At 56.0% G+C, this 11881-nt stretch overlaps 5 protein-coding genes across 5 annotated transcripts; 2 read left to right on the forward strand and 3 right to left on the reverse strand.

Moving 5' to 3' along the window:
• Nucleotides 1–122: 122 nt before the first annotated feature.
• Nucleotides 123–2153, forward strand: INS49_015117 (uncharacterized protein; the record flags this gene model as incomplete). Its single annotated transcript, XM_043175803.1, has 1 exon — nt 123–2153. One exon carries the CDS (start codon nt 123–125, stop codon nt 2151–2153), a length of 2031 nt encoding a protein of 676 aa, XP_043020760.1.
• Nucleotides 2154–3960: 1807 nt separating this feature from the next.
• On the reverse strand, nt 3961–5476 carry INS49_015118 (uncharacterized protein; the record flags this gene model as incomplete). Its single annotated transcript, XM_043175804.1, has 2 exons — nt 3961–4209; nt 4280–5476. The coding sequence occupies 2 exons, from the start codon at nt 5474–5476 to the stop codon at nt 3961–3963; spliced, it is 1446 nt and encodes a 481-aa protein (XP_043020761.1).
• A 1163-nt stretch (nt 5477–6639) lies between these two features.
• Nucleotides 6640–7515, reverse strand: INS49_015119 (uncharacterized protein; the record flags this gene model as incomplete). The annotated part of the gene is made up of 4 exons (XM_043175805.1): nt 6640–7080; nt 7164–7259; nt 7365–7418; nt 7486–7515. The coding sequence occupies 4 exons, from the start codon at nt 7513–7515 to the stop codon at nt 6640–6642; spliced, it is 621 nt and encodes a 206-aa protein (XP_043020762.1).
• Nucleotides 7516–8297: 782 nt separating this feature from the next.
• On the forward strand, nt 8298–9542 carry INS49_015120 (uncharacterized protein; the record flags this gene model as incomplete). Its single annotated transcript, XM_043175806.1, has 1 exon — nt 8298–9542. The coding sequence occupies one exon, from the start codon at nt 8298–8300 to the stop codon at nt 9540–9542; it is 1245 nt and encodes a 414-aa protein (XP_043020763.1).
• A 606-nt stretch (nt 9543–10148) lies between these two features.
• On the reverse strand, nt 10149–11881 carry INS49_015121 (uncharacterized protein; the record flags this gene model as incomplete). The annotated part of the gene is made up of 3 exons (XM_043175807.1): nt 10149–10206; nt 10283–10846; nt 10935–11881. The coding sequence occupies 3 exons, from the start codon at nt 11879–11881 to the stop codon at nt 10149–10151; spliced, it is 1569 nt and encodes a 522-aa protein (XP_043020764.1).

Consider the following 11881-nt stretch of genomic DNA (forward strand, 5'->3'; position numbering starts at 1 on the left):
AAGAGTTGGAGTTCATACACCAAACAGCCAAAGAGTTCCTTCACGGTCCCGGGCCAGGTATGTTGTGGCCGGAGGGGCCTGATCAATTGTTCCCAGCGACCGACAAGGCTGCTCACAGGATCATGGCAGAGAGCTCGATAGCCTACCTTTCTTTGAGATGCTTTCGCTCCAGACAGTTCCAGCAACGGGCTCGAACGGATTGTTTGTTCTATGAAGACTATGGATTCCTCAATTGTTCCACCAAAAACTGGATCCGTCATTTCAACGCGTGCCAATCCTTTGATGGCTCGAATATCCAGGACTTGGGCGACGACTTCATCTCTCATTATGTCTCCTTATTCACTCCAAGTGGTCTCGACGCTCCTGGATGGATGTTCTTGTACTTCAACCGGCTTCGAGGATCCTTCCACGTTGATCGCAAAGCAGTGGTCCTGGTCGGAGGCTACAAAGTATTCGATGCGGCTATGTATTTCGATCACGTCCGACTCCTGGTCTATGACCTTGGTCATAACACGTACCCCGATTGGTTTCTATTCTTTTCTGCGGCAGTAAAAAAAGCTACGAATTGTCTTCAGAATCTGGCCGCCACGGGTCATGACGTCGACGCCCAAGACGAGTCTGGTGCCACCGCACTTTGCCTTGCTGCTCGTAACGCACTGACCAAGGCAGTGAATCTTCTTATCGACTACAATGCAGATGTGAACCTGATCGAGGGGCCAGACAAGATGCCGTTGAGTTACCTGGCACTCGTGCCTGGACATATAAAGCTTGTGCAGCGGATTATCTGCCGAGGTGCAGATTTGAACAGTACTGTTATCAAGCCATCCAGCATCGGAGCAGCAACAATCACGCCTCTAGCATGGATTTCACAGATCCATTATGGCAGAAGATTGGGACGTGAGGACTCTATCCGAAGATTGGACGCTTGGCTTGAGAAATTCGATACCTCAGGCTTTAGAGAAGTGGGCAATCTCTTGCAGAACATGGACCTTTTTGCGGCAGATGAATTTCTGGACGCGTACAATGGGAGCCTGGTTAAGTTTTTTCTTGATCGTGGAGCCCATATCGACGGCGTCGACCCCAGCCAATTCTCTGAGGGCCATCGAGGACCCATGACCTCGCTGGAATACGCCTGCCACTATATATCGAAGGTATCGACTGACGAGGTGTTCTGGAACGCCTTATTTCTCTTATACGGTGGTGCAAATAGTAGACTCAACGCTGAGACCGGAAGTTGTGCCCTGGACTGGTTGATTCGCACTCCGCCAGAGTTGGGATCCATGGAGCGATGTCATGGCATTCATCATACTTCTGTGGATTTTGGCTGGAGGCGCTGCAATGCACTAGCCATAATCTTACTGAAGCACAATCCAGCATCGGACTTTATCAATAACCCAATCTCGAGCAACACTTTGCGAACCCGACTGCACTCGTTAACTGCTTCTCATAATGTCAGCTATCGCGGTCTAAAAGTCAAACTACTGCTGGATCACGGAGCTGAAGCCAACTATCAGGACCTGCACGGGAAGACGCCGATGCATTATCTAGTCTCCCACACTTCTGAGAAGTCGGGCTTACGTGCAATCGCATCGATGTTGATCGGTAAAGGCGCCGAGCTGGAGGTGCGAGATTCATTTGGGAGGACACCGGTCCATTACCTCAGATCTCCGTCTCTGCCTAATATGCTGGTCGAAAACGGCGTTGATATCGAGTCCCGCGACCATCAACGGAATACGCCTTTTCAGAATATTCTGATTGATCGATGGCACCAAGCAGCTGTCCTGCTGCTCGGAAGAGGTGCTGCAAGTGGCGCTGAACCTCTACTGGGGCGCAACTTCGATTCCGAACAGCGCGACCGGGAAACTGGTGCAACCTTCATGGCCTATGTATCAGTATGTCATGCCCATGATGTTGTGGGAACTCTATTACGGCGTGGTGCAGACCCTAATGCGCTTCCCAATGTCGGTGCAGCCGACGTAGAGAGGTACCTCGACCGGGTGGACTTCATGCAAATCGAGAACAAGTGGATTTCCAAAACTGAGAGGCTGGAAGGTCGAGCTTGGCAAACTGCGGGCTTTGAGCGACGCCTACGGTATGGATGCGCAGATTATGGCGACGAAAGACCACTCCACCTTGCAATGCATAACCGATAGACACGTGATGCCCAAATCACGGTCGAGGCACTTTTGAAGCACGGTGCTGACATTGAAGCAAGATCGAGCCTAGGGCAGACACCGCTTCAGGTTGCTTGCCACCGTGGCAACGAGGATGGAGCGCGATTCTTGCTGGAAATGGGTGCGCATGTTGATAACACGGCCTGGGACGGTGATACGGCCCTCGATTTTGCATGTGCAGCCTGGCAGCCAAATCCAAGACTCATTCGAGTGCTTCTCACTCATGCCACGGCCTCTGACTCAGAATACCACGATGAGCCTGATCTCGGCAGAATTGCTGGGAGATGGCTAAGTGAGGCAGATGATGCGAGAGACGTGAGACAAGGGAATACGGAAGATGCCGGTACTCGCTGCTGTCGGACAGCTGAATCTGACGTGATCAATCACGATGAGACTGGTCTGGCAAACCTTGTGATATGCCGATGTAAGGAGTGCTGTCGGGAACACGAAAGACGAGTTTGCGTCGCGGCTCAACTCTTGTTGGATGCAGGTGCTTGGATCCAGCTCCGGTACTAAAACAGACATATGGAATTTCCCTTCGAAACCGCTGGGGAAAGAGGATGGACGGATTTGGCCAATCTCCCGGAGCAGGCGACCGTGCCGAGTTGGCGGCGCGCTTGGATACCCCCAAAGACGAGGAGGAGATCATTGCCGGCTGTAATGCTGTCTGAACATTGACCTTGGTGGTATGGATGAGGCGTCAAGCAGCGAAATGGAGGAGTAGTACGATTCATCATCAGACAGCCTAAGAGGATTTCTCAAACTGTGATATACACTCGCTCAACGATCACACAGGGAGCTATTCAGTCCAAGTTGAGAGACACTTTGAAGTGATAGAAGTCTTCAAACCTTTCTCAGAAGGCTTCGCCCTTCGTGTATACCCTCTCCACGACTTCCACGGCGTAATCCACATGATTAGCCAGCGGTTGTCATGCGGGGCATATTTCAACCTGAATCAGTTGACTTTGCTAAAGATCTGTACGAAGTCTGCTGTCGTCAATTTCAGACACCTCGAGTATGGCTCTGTAACTTCACCATGACACCGTACCACGTACCGCTCGATACACAGGTAGTCTTTGTAGTGTTACCTTTGGCCAGTTACAAATGCACTCCCAGGTGTACTGTCATCACATCTGCAAGTGCTGACACAAACGAAGGTCGAAATACGCGTCCATGCAACCGCTTTATGCTTGAGACATCGATGGGAATTTGGCCAGCCTCCGCTGTTAATGTGTTGGTTCTTGAAGCCAAGCACTAACTCATCCATTCCGCCCCGAGCTCTTACGTTTATATCCTCAAAGTCGGTCGTTTCTTTGACAACCGCCCGTCAAATTGTTACCGACAGAGTTACAGAGCGTCAATGCCTCTTGTTCCCATGCGTCTGGGAAATGTCATGCGGCAGGAAGCGGAAGACAACTGGGCTAGATATGAAGTAATGGCTTGTCTTGAGAGGTAGAGAAGATCGCCTCAGGGGTGTCCTGCAGGTGAGGAGTGACACATAGAGTAGAATAGAATAGTCTTATACGGACTATGTCTGAATTGGGTCGCTGCTCTGTGCTTCACTGTCATAGGGAAGTGTATTGGACGATGCGGGTTTATCCAGCCAAATGACAGATGATCTGTACATCTATATACTAGAAAAACGTTTATATCTGTCCGTCTAACCGGTAGCAAATGCCTCAAGAATCAAAATTATAACACATCCGAGACAGAACAAAATAGCCCCTTTAACGCCATACAAAAGCTGCATACACACGTGCCGCACAAATACGCAGAATATCAGACATTAAGGCGCGGTCTGCTTGTCTTTCTCCCCCTCCTCGGCGCTCTCGTGGTTGATGAAAAGGAACGAGACCAGCACGATGCCCGCGCCGACCCAGTAGATCCAGCTCGAGTACTGGGAATACTGGATCATCTCGCCGATGAGCGAGAGCGGGATGGTCAGTGACAGCCCGACGGTGACGACCAGGGGCGAGGTGAGAAGCATGGCGAAAGCCCAGGATATGTCGCTGACGAAGGAGGAGAGGGAATTGAGCTGTGACGCAGGTTAGCACCTTCAATCTACCTACGGTTTCTAAGTCGGAGCTGTCACAGGGGAGACTCACAATGATAATGGCCCACACCTTCCCCGTTGGTGGCCACCCAAATGGCTCGATACCGGTCCAGTGTAGGAGGAAGAAGCCAGGCCACAGGAAGATCAAGTTCAATAGGCCAACAAGGCCAAAGAACAGCGGCATGTTGACGCGGTCCTCGTCGCCGACCCTCCTCTTCATGACGGTGACGTACAGCCCGTAGACAATGGCGCTGAAGAAGGCCATGCCGTCGCCGACGGCGATGCTGGCCTGGCTCTTGTGCGGGAAGCTGCCGCGGTCCTCGTCGCTCTTGCCGGACAGGTCGACGCTCGAGATGAGCACGACCCCCGCGAGCGAGGCCAGCACGCCGGCCAGCTTGCGGGCGCTGAAGGACTCGACGCGCATGGCGGCGCAGAAGATGAGCGTCCACACCGACGACGTCGACGTCAGGATCGTCACGGACCCGACCGAGGTGTACTCGAGGCACGCCGAGGCGAAGTAGTTGGCACAGAACCAGAGCATGCAGAACTCGAGGCTCAGGAGGCCCGTCTCGCGGAGGGTGAGCTTGTCGGCGGCGGGCTTCTCGAGGCCCGGCGCGTCCTGGATCTGCATCGCGCTGGTGGCGCTGTCGCCCGTGCTGCTGCGCGCCTCTGCGTCCCGGTCGTCATCTTCGTCGTCGTCGTCGTCTTCTCCCCGGCCGCTGAGCAAGCCGTGCTCCTCGTCGTCGGATGTCTTAAGCACCGTAGGCTGTCCGAGGAGCGAATTTCCCCTTGCCCTCTTGTTCCCGCCGCCCTGCTTGTATTCCCGGCCCTTCTCATTCACCCACAGCTCCACCAGCTCAGCCCTCACACCCTGCATGCCATGGCGCATGTAGTACCGCACAAACAGCGGTATCAGGCTGATGGCGAAGATGGAGGTATTTATATACACGACAAAGAACGGCTTGTCGTAGGTGTGGTCCGAGAAGATGTAGCTGGCCAGAAAGTTGGACGCGGTCCACAGGAACACGGTGACGAGGAGCAAGGTTATGCCGAGGGTGCGGCGGGCGACACCTCCCAGGCCCAGGCTCGCCAGGAGCCCTCCTGCTCCTTTTCGAGGTCCTCCTGCACCTGATGCACGCAGCGATGCGACGGAGGCGCTGAGCGGGCCCGAGGAGAGGGATCGGCGGCGCATTTCTTCTGGCTCGGGGCACAGTTCGGCGGATGCGGCTAGGGGTTCGAGGGGGGCCATGGCTGTTTACTTAGTCGAGGGACGCCAGGCACGAAGAAGGGCTGGTCTTTTTGCCCGAGAGTGGCTTTGAGGTCGGGTGTTCGGCCGGTGCAGAGAGAGGTGCTCATCCCATTGTCTGTCCGTGTCCAGATCGTTTAGGTCCAAGCCGCAAGTAGGGGATGGAGGTCGAGCAGTGTTGGATCAGCACTTCCTGCGTGTCTCGTGCAAGAACGGCAAAATGTTGGAGAAAATCTATAAGTCACAAGTAACGAATGTGCGACTGAAGATGACAAGCAAGTAGGGACTAGCCAAAAGAGAGAGCGTTTGGTTTGGCGAAACAGTCAAGGTCAGTCAGGTCAGTCGGTGACGGCACGCGACTGACAAAGTGCCGGGGCATACCATGTGTCCGGCTACCTGTCTCTGTGTCTGTTCACGGCGGCTGCCGCTTGTGCCTTATCGATTGTCCTCTAGGGTGTGGGGGTCCCCTGTCTCAGCCCCTGGACCGGTGCATGGCTGCTGGAGAATGGAGAGAGGGTGAGACTCTTTGGGGGGGACACTTATGGTAGCTGTGCCTGGCTAGGTGCGTGCTCTACGTAATGCTGTGTCAAGACCATGTGTCGTCATGCCACCCAGAAGCAACTTGATTATTCCGCCTCCGTCAGAGTGGTAGCGAGCCTATTGTCTTCAAAAAAAAAAAAAACCAAAAACCTGGGTAACGGTATGTAGATGTATTTGCCAGCGTATAACTCCATAATGAACAAACGCACACGTATGCTCCATTTCCCCAGCATCCTATAGAAAATATTCAATACTGGCCCCCAATTCATTCATCATTCCACCAGTCCATCCCATCTCGTTCCATCCAGGCGGGCCACAACGTGCAGCACCTCCTGTCTCATGTCTCATCTAGTGATGTGTGTGATGTGATATGTGATGTGTGCAAGTCCCGCAACCTCTTAATTCGATGCCTTCTCCACGCTGGTCACATGAGAGACTCCACGATGAATGCAAGCTTGGGGACAATACCCAGTCTTCTACAACAGTCGACACAATGCGGTTCCGTAGTCCCCACGGCTGCCTCTCCGTCCGGTGTGTATTGCACGGCAGGCCGTCTCCCTCCTTGTCGACCAACACCACAGACCCATCAGCCCACACGTCAACCAATTTACTAACCAACTCAAAAATCAACACGAGCAGCCGTCCCTATCGTTCTCGAGGTGGATGTTGATGGGGTCCTGGCTAAAGTCCCCGCTGAACTCCTCACTCTCCTCCTGCTGCAGCGCGTTGCGAGCAATGACCTCGAAAGCCTGCTCCACGTTGATGGCCTCCTTGGCCGAGGTCTCGAAGTAGGGGATGCCGCCCTTGGACTGGCAGAAGGTCATGGCACGCTTGGTCGAGATGACGCGCTTGCTCTCCTCGACGTCGATCTTGTTGCCCAGCACGACAAAAGGGAACGAATCCGGATCGCGGGGTGAGGCCTGGATCAGGAACTCGTCGCGCCACGAGTCGAGGGCGTCGAAGGATTTGGAGTTGTTCACGTCGAAGACGAGCACGCAGCAGTCGGCGCCGCGGTAGAAAGCCACGCCCAGCGACTGGAAGCGTTCCTGGCCAGCTGTGTCCCAGAGCTGTACAAATGCCCACCGTTAATATCTTCCAACCTTTGTCCGTGCACGTATATTGGGAGCCAGGGCGGCGGTATTCGACGCACCTGCATAGTCACTTGTCGGTCATCGACGAGCACTTCCCGCGTAAGGAAATCGGCTCCGATCGTTGCCTTGTAGCTTGCACTGAACTTCTTGTTGACCTGTTGGGGATCACCTCGTCAGTGTCGTTGTCACACCGGCGCTACGGCCTGGGATCGTGCAGGCGGTCGAGCTGCAGTGCACGTGTGCAGATAGAAAGGTCGTACATATTGGTTCATCAGACTCGTCTTGCCGACACCGCTATCCCCGAGGATGATAACCTGATGGAGGAAGTTTGTTAGAAACGGCAAATCTTGAAAATCGGGGTTCTGTTGCTGGCCACCGTACCTTCAAAAGGACCTTCTTTCTGGAGCTCATGGTGGGCGGCTGGGCTTGTTGTTGGGGAGGAAGGAGGAAGAAGAGAGGAAGGCAATGGATGACGCTCGACACGCACTTAAGCGCGCACTGATCGAAGCGACTGTGCTGTGGACCTTCGAGTTGGAGTCAGAGAGAACAGTAGGACAGGTCGAAGGTAAAGAGTGAGTCAACAAGACCAGATGTTGGGGAGGTGTATGTTTCGGTTGAACAGACAACAGAAAAGAAAAGAGAAGCACCGTGTCGAGATGGAGGATGGGAATTCGGTAGTCTAATGCAAGCAAAGCAAGCGAGCAAGTGGGTGGATGGCGACAGACTGACAGCGTAACAGCGTACCCGTAATGCAGATAGCCTAGGCGATAGACGATAGGCGAGGAAAGTGGAGGCGCCCGATAGCAGCAACAGCAGGAGCAAAGAGCAAGGAGCCAGGGGAGCAGGAGGAACAGGAGCTGGGCAGGAGGCAGGAACAGAGAGCACGTGCGTGCCTGCCGTGTCCTTGTTCTCATGCGTCTCTTGACCGCTGCAGCCAAACACAGTGACATCCGATCGTCATTGCTGCAGGGGCCCAGAGCTGATCTCATCCCATCTCTCCTCCTCCTCCTACCTCCAAACCCAAATCCAACCACAACCTCTGAGCACCTCGATCCACGCATCACCACCAGTCACCCTCATCACCAGAGCCAGAACCAATACCAACCAATGCGTCCACCTCACCGGTAGCACCTCCAGCCGGCGGATCCATTATGATCGTTGGCTGTCAGTACAATTGAGAGGAAGGAAGGCAGATGGCCGACGACCTTGTCCTCGCAAAGGTGCACGCCCTGAGCGATGTCGAGCTGGCCTGCCTGCTGTCGCTCATCAGTAACGAGCACTGCATCGTCAGCACCCCAGCTGACTGCCTCCACGACCTCGTCACCGAGCTGCAGCTGATCACCGACCGCACCTTTGGGCTCAAGTCTGCCGTTGTCGACTGCACCCCGAACACCACCCTCGACGACTTTGCCAGCTCCCTGCTGCTCCAGCCTCACGCTTCAAGTCCCACCACCACGCGCTCGCTCTCGCACTACCTGTCACGAACTCCCCACGACAGCTACTTTCCCGCCGGTCATGTCTCCTTCGCCAATTCCTCTGGCCGGCTTGGTCAGCCAGCCATTGCGCCCCTGACGCCCCAGACACCAGGGCCTTCGCACAGCCAGATAGCCAACATCATCTTGGCCAAGAATCTTGACAAGGCTCCCAAGGCCGTGCAGATCCAAGCCCTCGAGCTTCTGCGGACAAAACGCATCTTCACGAGGACATCTGTACAGACGGCACCAAAGATCTTCATGCTGGTGGCCGTCTTGGGCGCAGACAGTGGCGGAGAGGCGAGGGTCACACAGCACCTGAACGATTTCTTCTACGTGGCGCATTGGGTCGACCCGGATGAGGAAGGGTTCGCCCACTTAGACGGGGACGACGCGTCCTCCATATCATACACCGACGACGGAAGGGGTGACGACCAGGCCAGTATCGCTAGCACGGCCAGCGTGGTCAAGCGACGCAGCCGTGGCAGCACCAACGACATCCTGTTACGCAACAGCCCGAAGCCCCTCGCAATGCCACCAAGCACCACAGCGGCCACCGCCAACAACAAGCCTCCCGCCTTCCCCGCCGCCGACATCTCCCACATCCGCCAGCTCTCTCTCCGCACCGCCATCGACATCGACGTGCTCCGCTACCAGATGAATATCATCTCTTTCCTGCGAATGCACCGTGCAGTCGCGGGAGGGATTACTCCGCAGGCGACACGGCACCTTGACCAGCTGATCCGCACCCTCGCGCCCCTTCATGGGCTCGAGTTCGGTACCCCGGCCCTGGTGGGTGTTGCCGCCCGCAAGGTATACCTGCACCGTATCAAGATGGTCGAGCCCGCCAAGGAGAGGAGCATGCAGTGGGGCAGCGAGCTGGGCGCCATCGAGAGGTTGCTCGAGGGTTGGGGACCGGAGGACGTAGTGGAGGAGGTTCTGGCGGTTGTCACTGCGCCTGTTTGAGGCCGAAAATGTACATAGACTGCTTGCTTGGTTGGCTAACTGGTGGCGGACCTGCTGGCCGACCTGTGTTTTGGTTGTGAGCTTGCGTAGAGTGTTTACGAGATACCCATATATGCTGCTGCTTATTCGAAAGAAAGAAGAACTGGGAATGATCATTCCCACACTCGAGGCCCTCTATCTGACCGTCTACCCGTTCCGCTACAGTGCATATGCGCCCGGGATTTGTCCAAACTGCACTCTACGCTTCTCGAGAAAAAAAAGAAGGCTTTTTGGATCTCATTTCGTTTTCATTCCCTTCCCCGTTCATGAACGGACGTTTGAGCCTTCTCGATTCGGTACATCAAAGTGTACATAGACTATGTACAGGCTCCTCGCCCTCCCTACTCGCCGATGCGCCCCGTGAAGCCGATCCTGTGCCCTGGAATCCTAGGCCTCATCATGACGCCGATGTACCGCCCCAATGGGACCGACAGCGCCGGCCGCCCCATTTTGATATGGTCATGTCGTAGAATTTGTGGTATGTGGCTGTCTAATAGAGAGAACAACAACGAATAAAGCCGCTGGTAACACATACATTGCCTCTTTCTATAATTCTGATCTCCCCTCCTAGTGGATCTCAGTGACCCTGCACTGCCAGCCCGAGTTTTGGGACAGCAGCGGGAGACTGCGGTCAAGAAGTTAGCATTAACTGTCCCGGTAGTCACGTGGAGAAGGGGTGAAAACTGACCTAGCCCAAACACCAACCCAGCTCATTATCATTAATCTTCTTCGCGATCCTCACCTCGCGGTCGATGGGCATCTCGTAGCCGGCGTGCGCAAGCGCCACCATGAAGCTCAGGTCGAGGCAGTGCTCCGGGCGGTCCTCGAGCTCCTCGAGGGCGCCGCCGACGCTGGCGAACACGTCCCAGCCGCCGTCGCGCGCGCCGCCGCACACGCGCGCCGCGAGGTCCTGCATCTCGCGCAGCGTGAAGCTGTCGGGCATGCCGAGCGGCTGGGTGCGGTCGTAGAAGTACGACAGGAAGAAGACGTCCTGCGTGGTGAACGTCTTGGCCAGGGCGGGCTGGTGCACGCCGTTGAAGGAGCAGGGGGCCAGCTTGCACTCGGCCTCCTTCTTGAGGATCTTCTCGGCCAGGCTGCGGCACTGCGCGGGCGCGCCGCCGGACGAGGGGCCGGTGAAGTTGAACTCGCGCGTTGCGCCGAGCGGGTGCGAGTCGCCCAGCTTCACGGTGACCACCTTGGAGGTGCCCGACGCGAGGCACGGGTTCACGATGGGCTTCGACGCCCAGGAATTGTCTGGGCTGCTGCTGTGCGCCTCGTGGATCTGGTTGATGAGCTCCGCGTAGATGGCCTCGCGCGCTCATCAGGCCATAGCCCAGATGCGAATGCTGGTACAAGGTGAAGTGGCGCCCGCCAAAGTCCAGGTCGTACTTGTGGTCGCCTTCGGCCATCTTGCTCGGCAGGCCACCGTCCGTCACGCCCTTGAAGTTGGGCTCGAAGACGATCTGCGTGGAACCACCTCCCAGATCGAACACGGCCGCGGTGGAGCTCTCGTCTGGCCCACCGATGTTGCCGAGCAGGTAGTTGGTCGTGATCCATGCGTAGACGCCTTCGTCCTTCCCATCCATGATGGCAACGCCTTCGTTATCGGCTGACACAACGGGAAAAGGGTACTTGGTCTCGAGATGAGTGCGCACGGTGTCCAGGATCCTCTGCGACTTCTCAGGGCCGAGGAGACGCAGACCGGCGGTGGCCTTGACAGCAACTGGGGAGCAGCCCTTGAGCTTGTCCGGCACGGTTGCCATAGCCTCGTCCATGAGGATGTTCAAACTGTCGGCGGCGGCCTGTGGGTCGTCGGGATATGCGCTGAGGCCGCTGCTCTTTCCCTCAACCTTCTTGGTCATCTTGAAGACCTCGTTCTCGAGGAAGGGCGTGGGACCGCAGTTGTTGAACTTGTAGACGTGGATGCGGGAGCCGGTGCTGCCAGCGTCGATCATGTTGACATATTGCACGATGGGCTTGTCCTTGGAGAAGGACTTTGTGCAGTAGGTTGTGCCATAGCTCGAGTCGGAGGGGGTCTGGCCGCCACCGCCTGAGGACGGCGACCCAGAGCCGCGGTAGACATCGACGCCTGAGGGGGCGAGGTAGTAGAGTCCGACCAGGACGAAGAAGACGAGCGCGCCGGTTTTGAGCCAGCGCGTCTTCTGGGCCTGGGACATCATGTCGTTCTTGAGTTTCTCCAGGGTGCCGACTTGTCGCGGTTGGTAGCGAGCCGGCTTCTCGTGTGGATCGTGGGCGAGGCCTTGTTTGTGTTTGGGCAGAGAGACGGAGGTACGCCGCAT

Source organism: Diaporthe citri, assembly GCF_014595645.1.
Source record: "Diaporthe citri strain NFHF-8-4 chromosome Unknown scaffold_8, whole genome shotgun sequence".
Taxonomy (NCBI): Eukaryota; Fungi; Ascomycota; class Sordariomycetes; order Diaporthales; family Diaporthaceae; genus Diaporthe; species Diaporthe citri.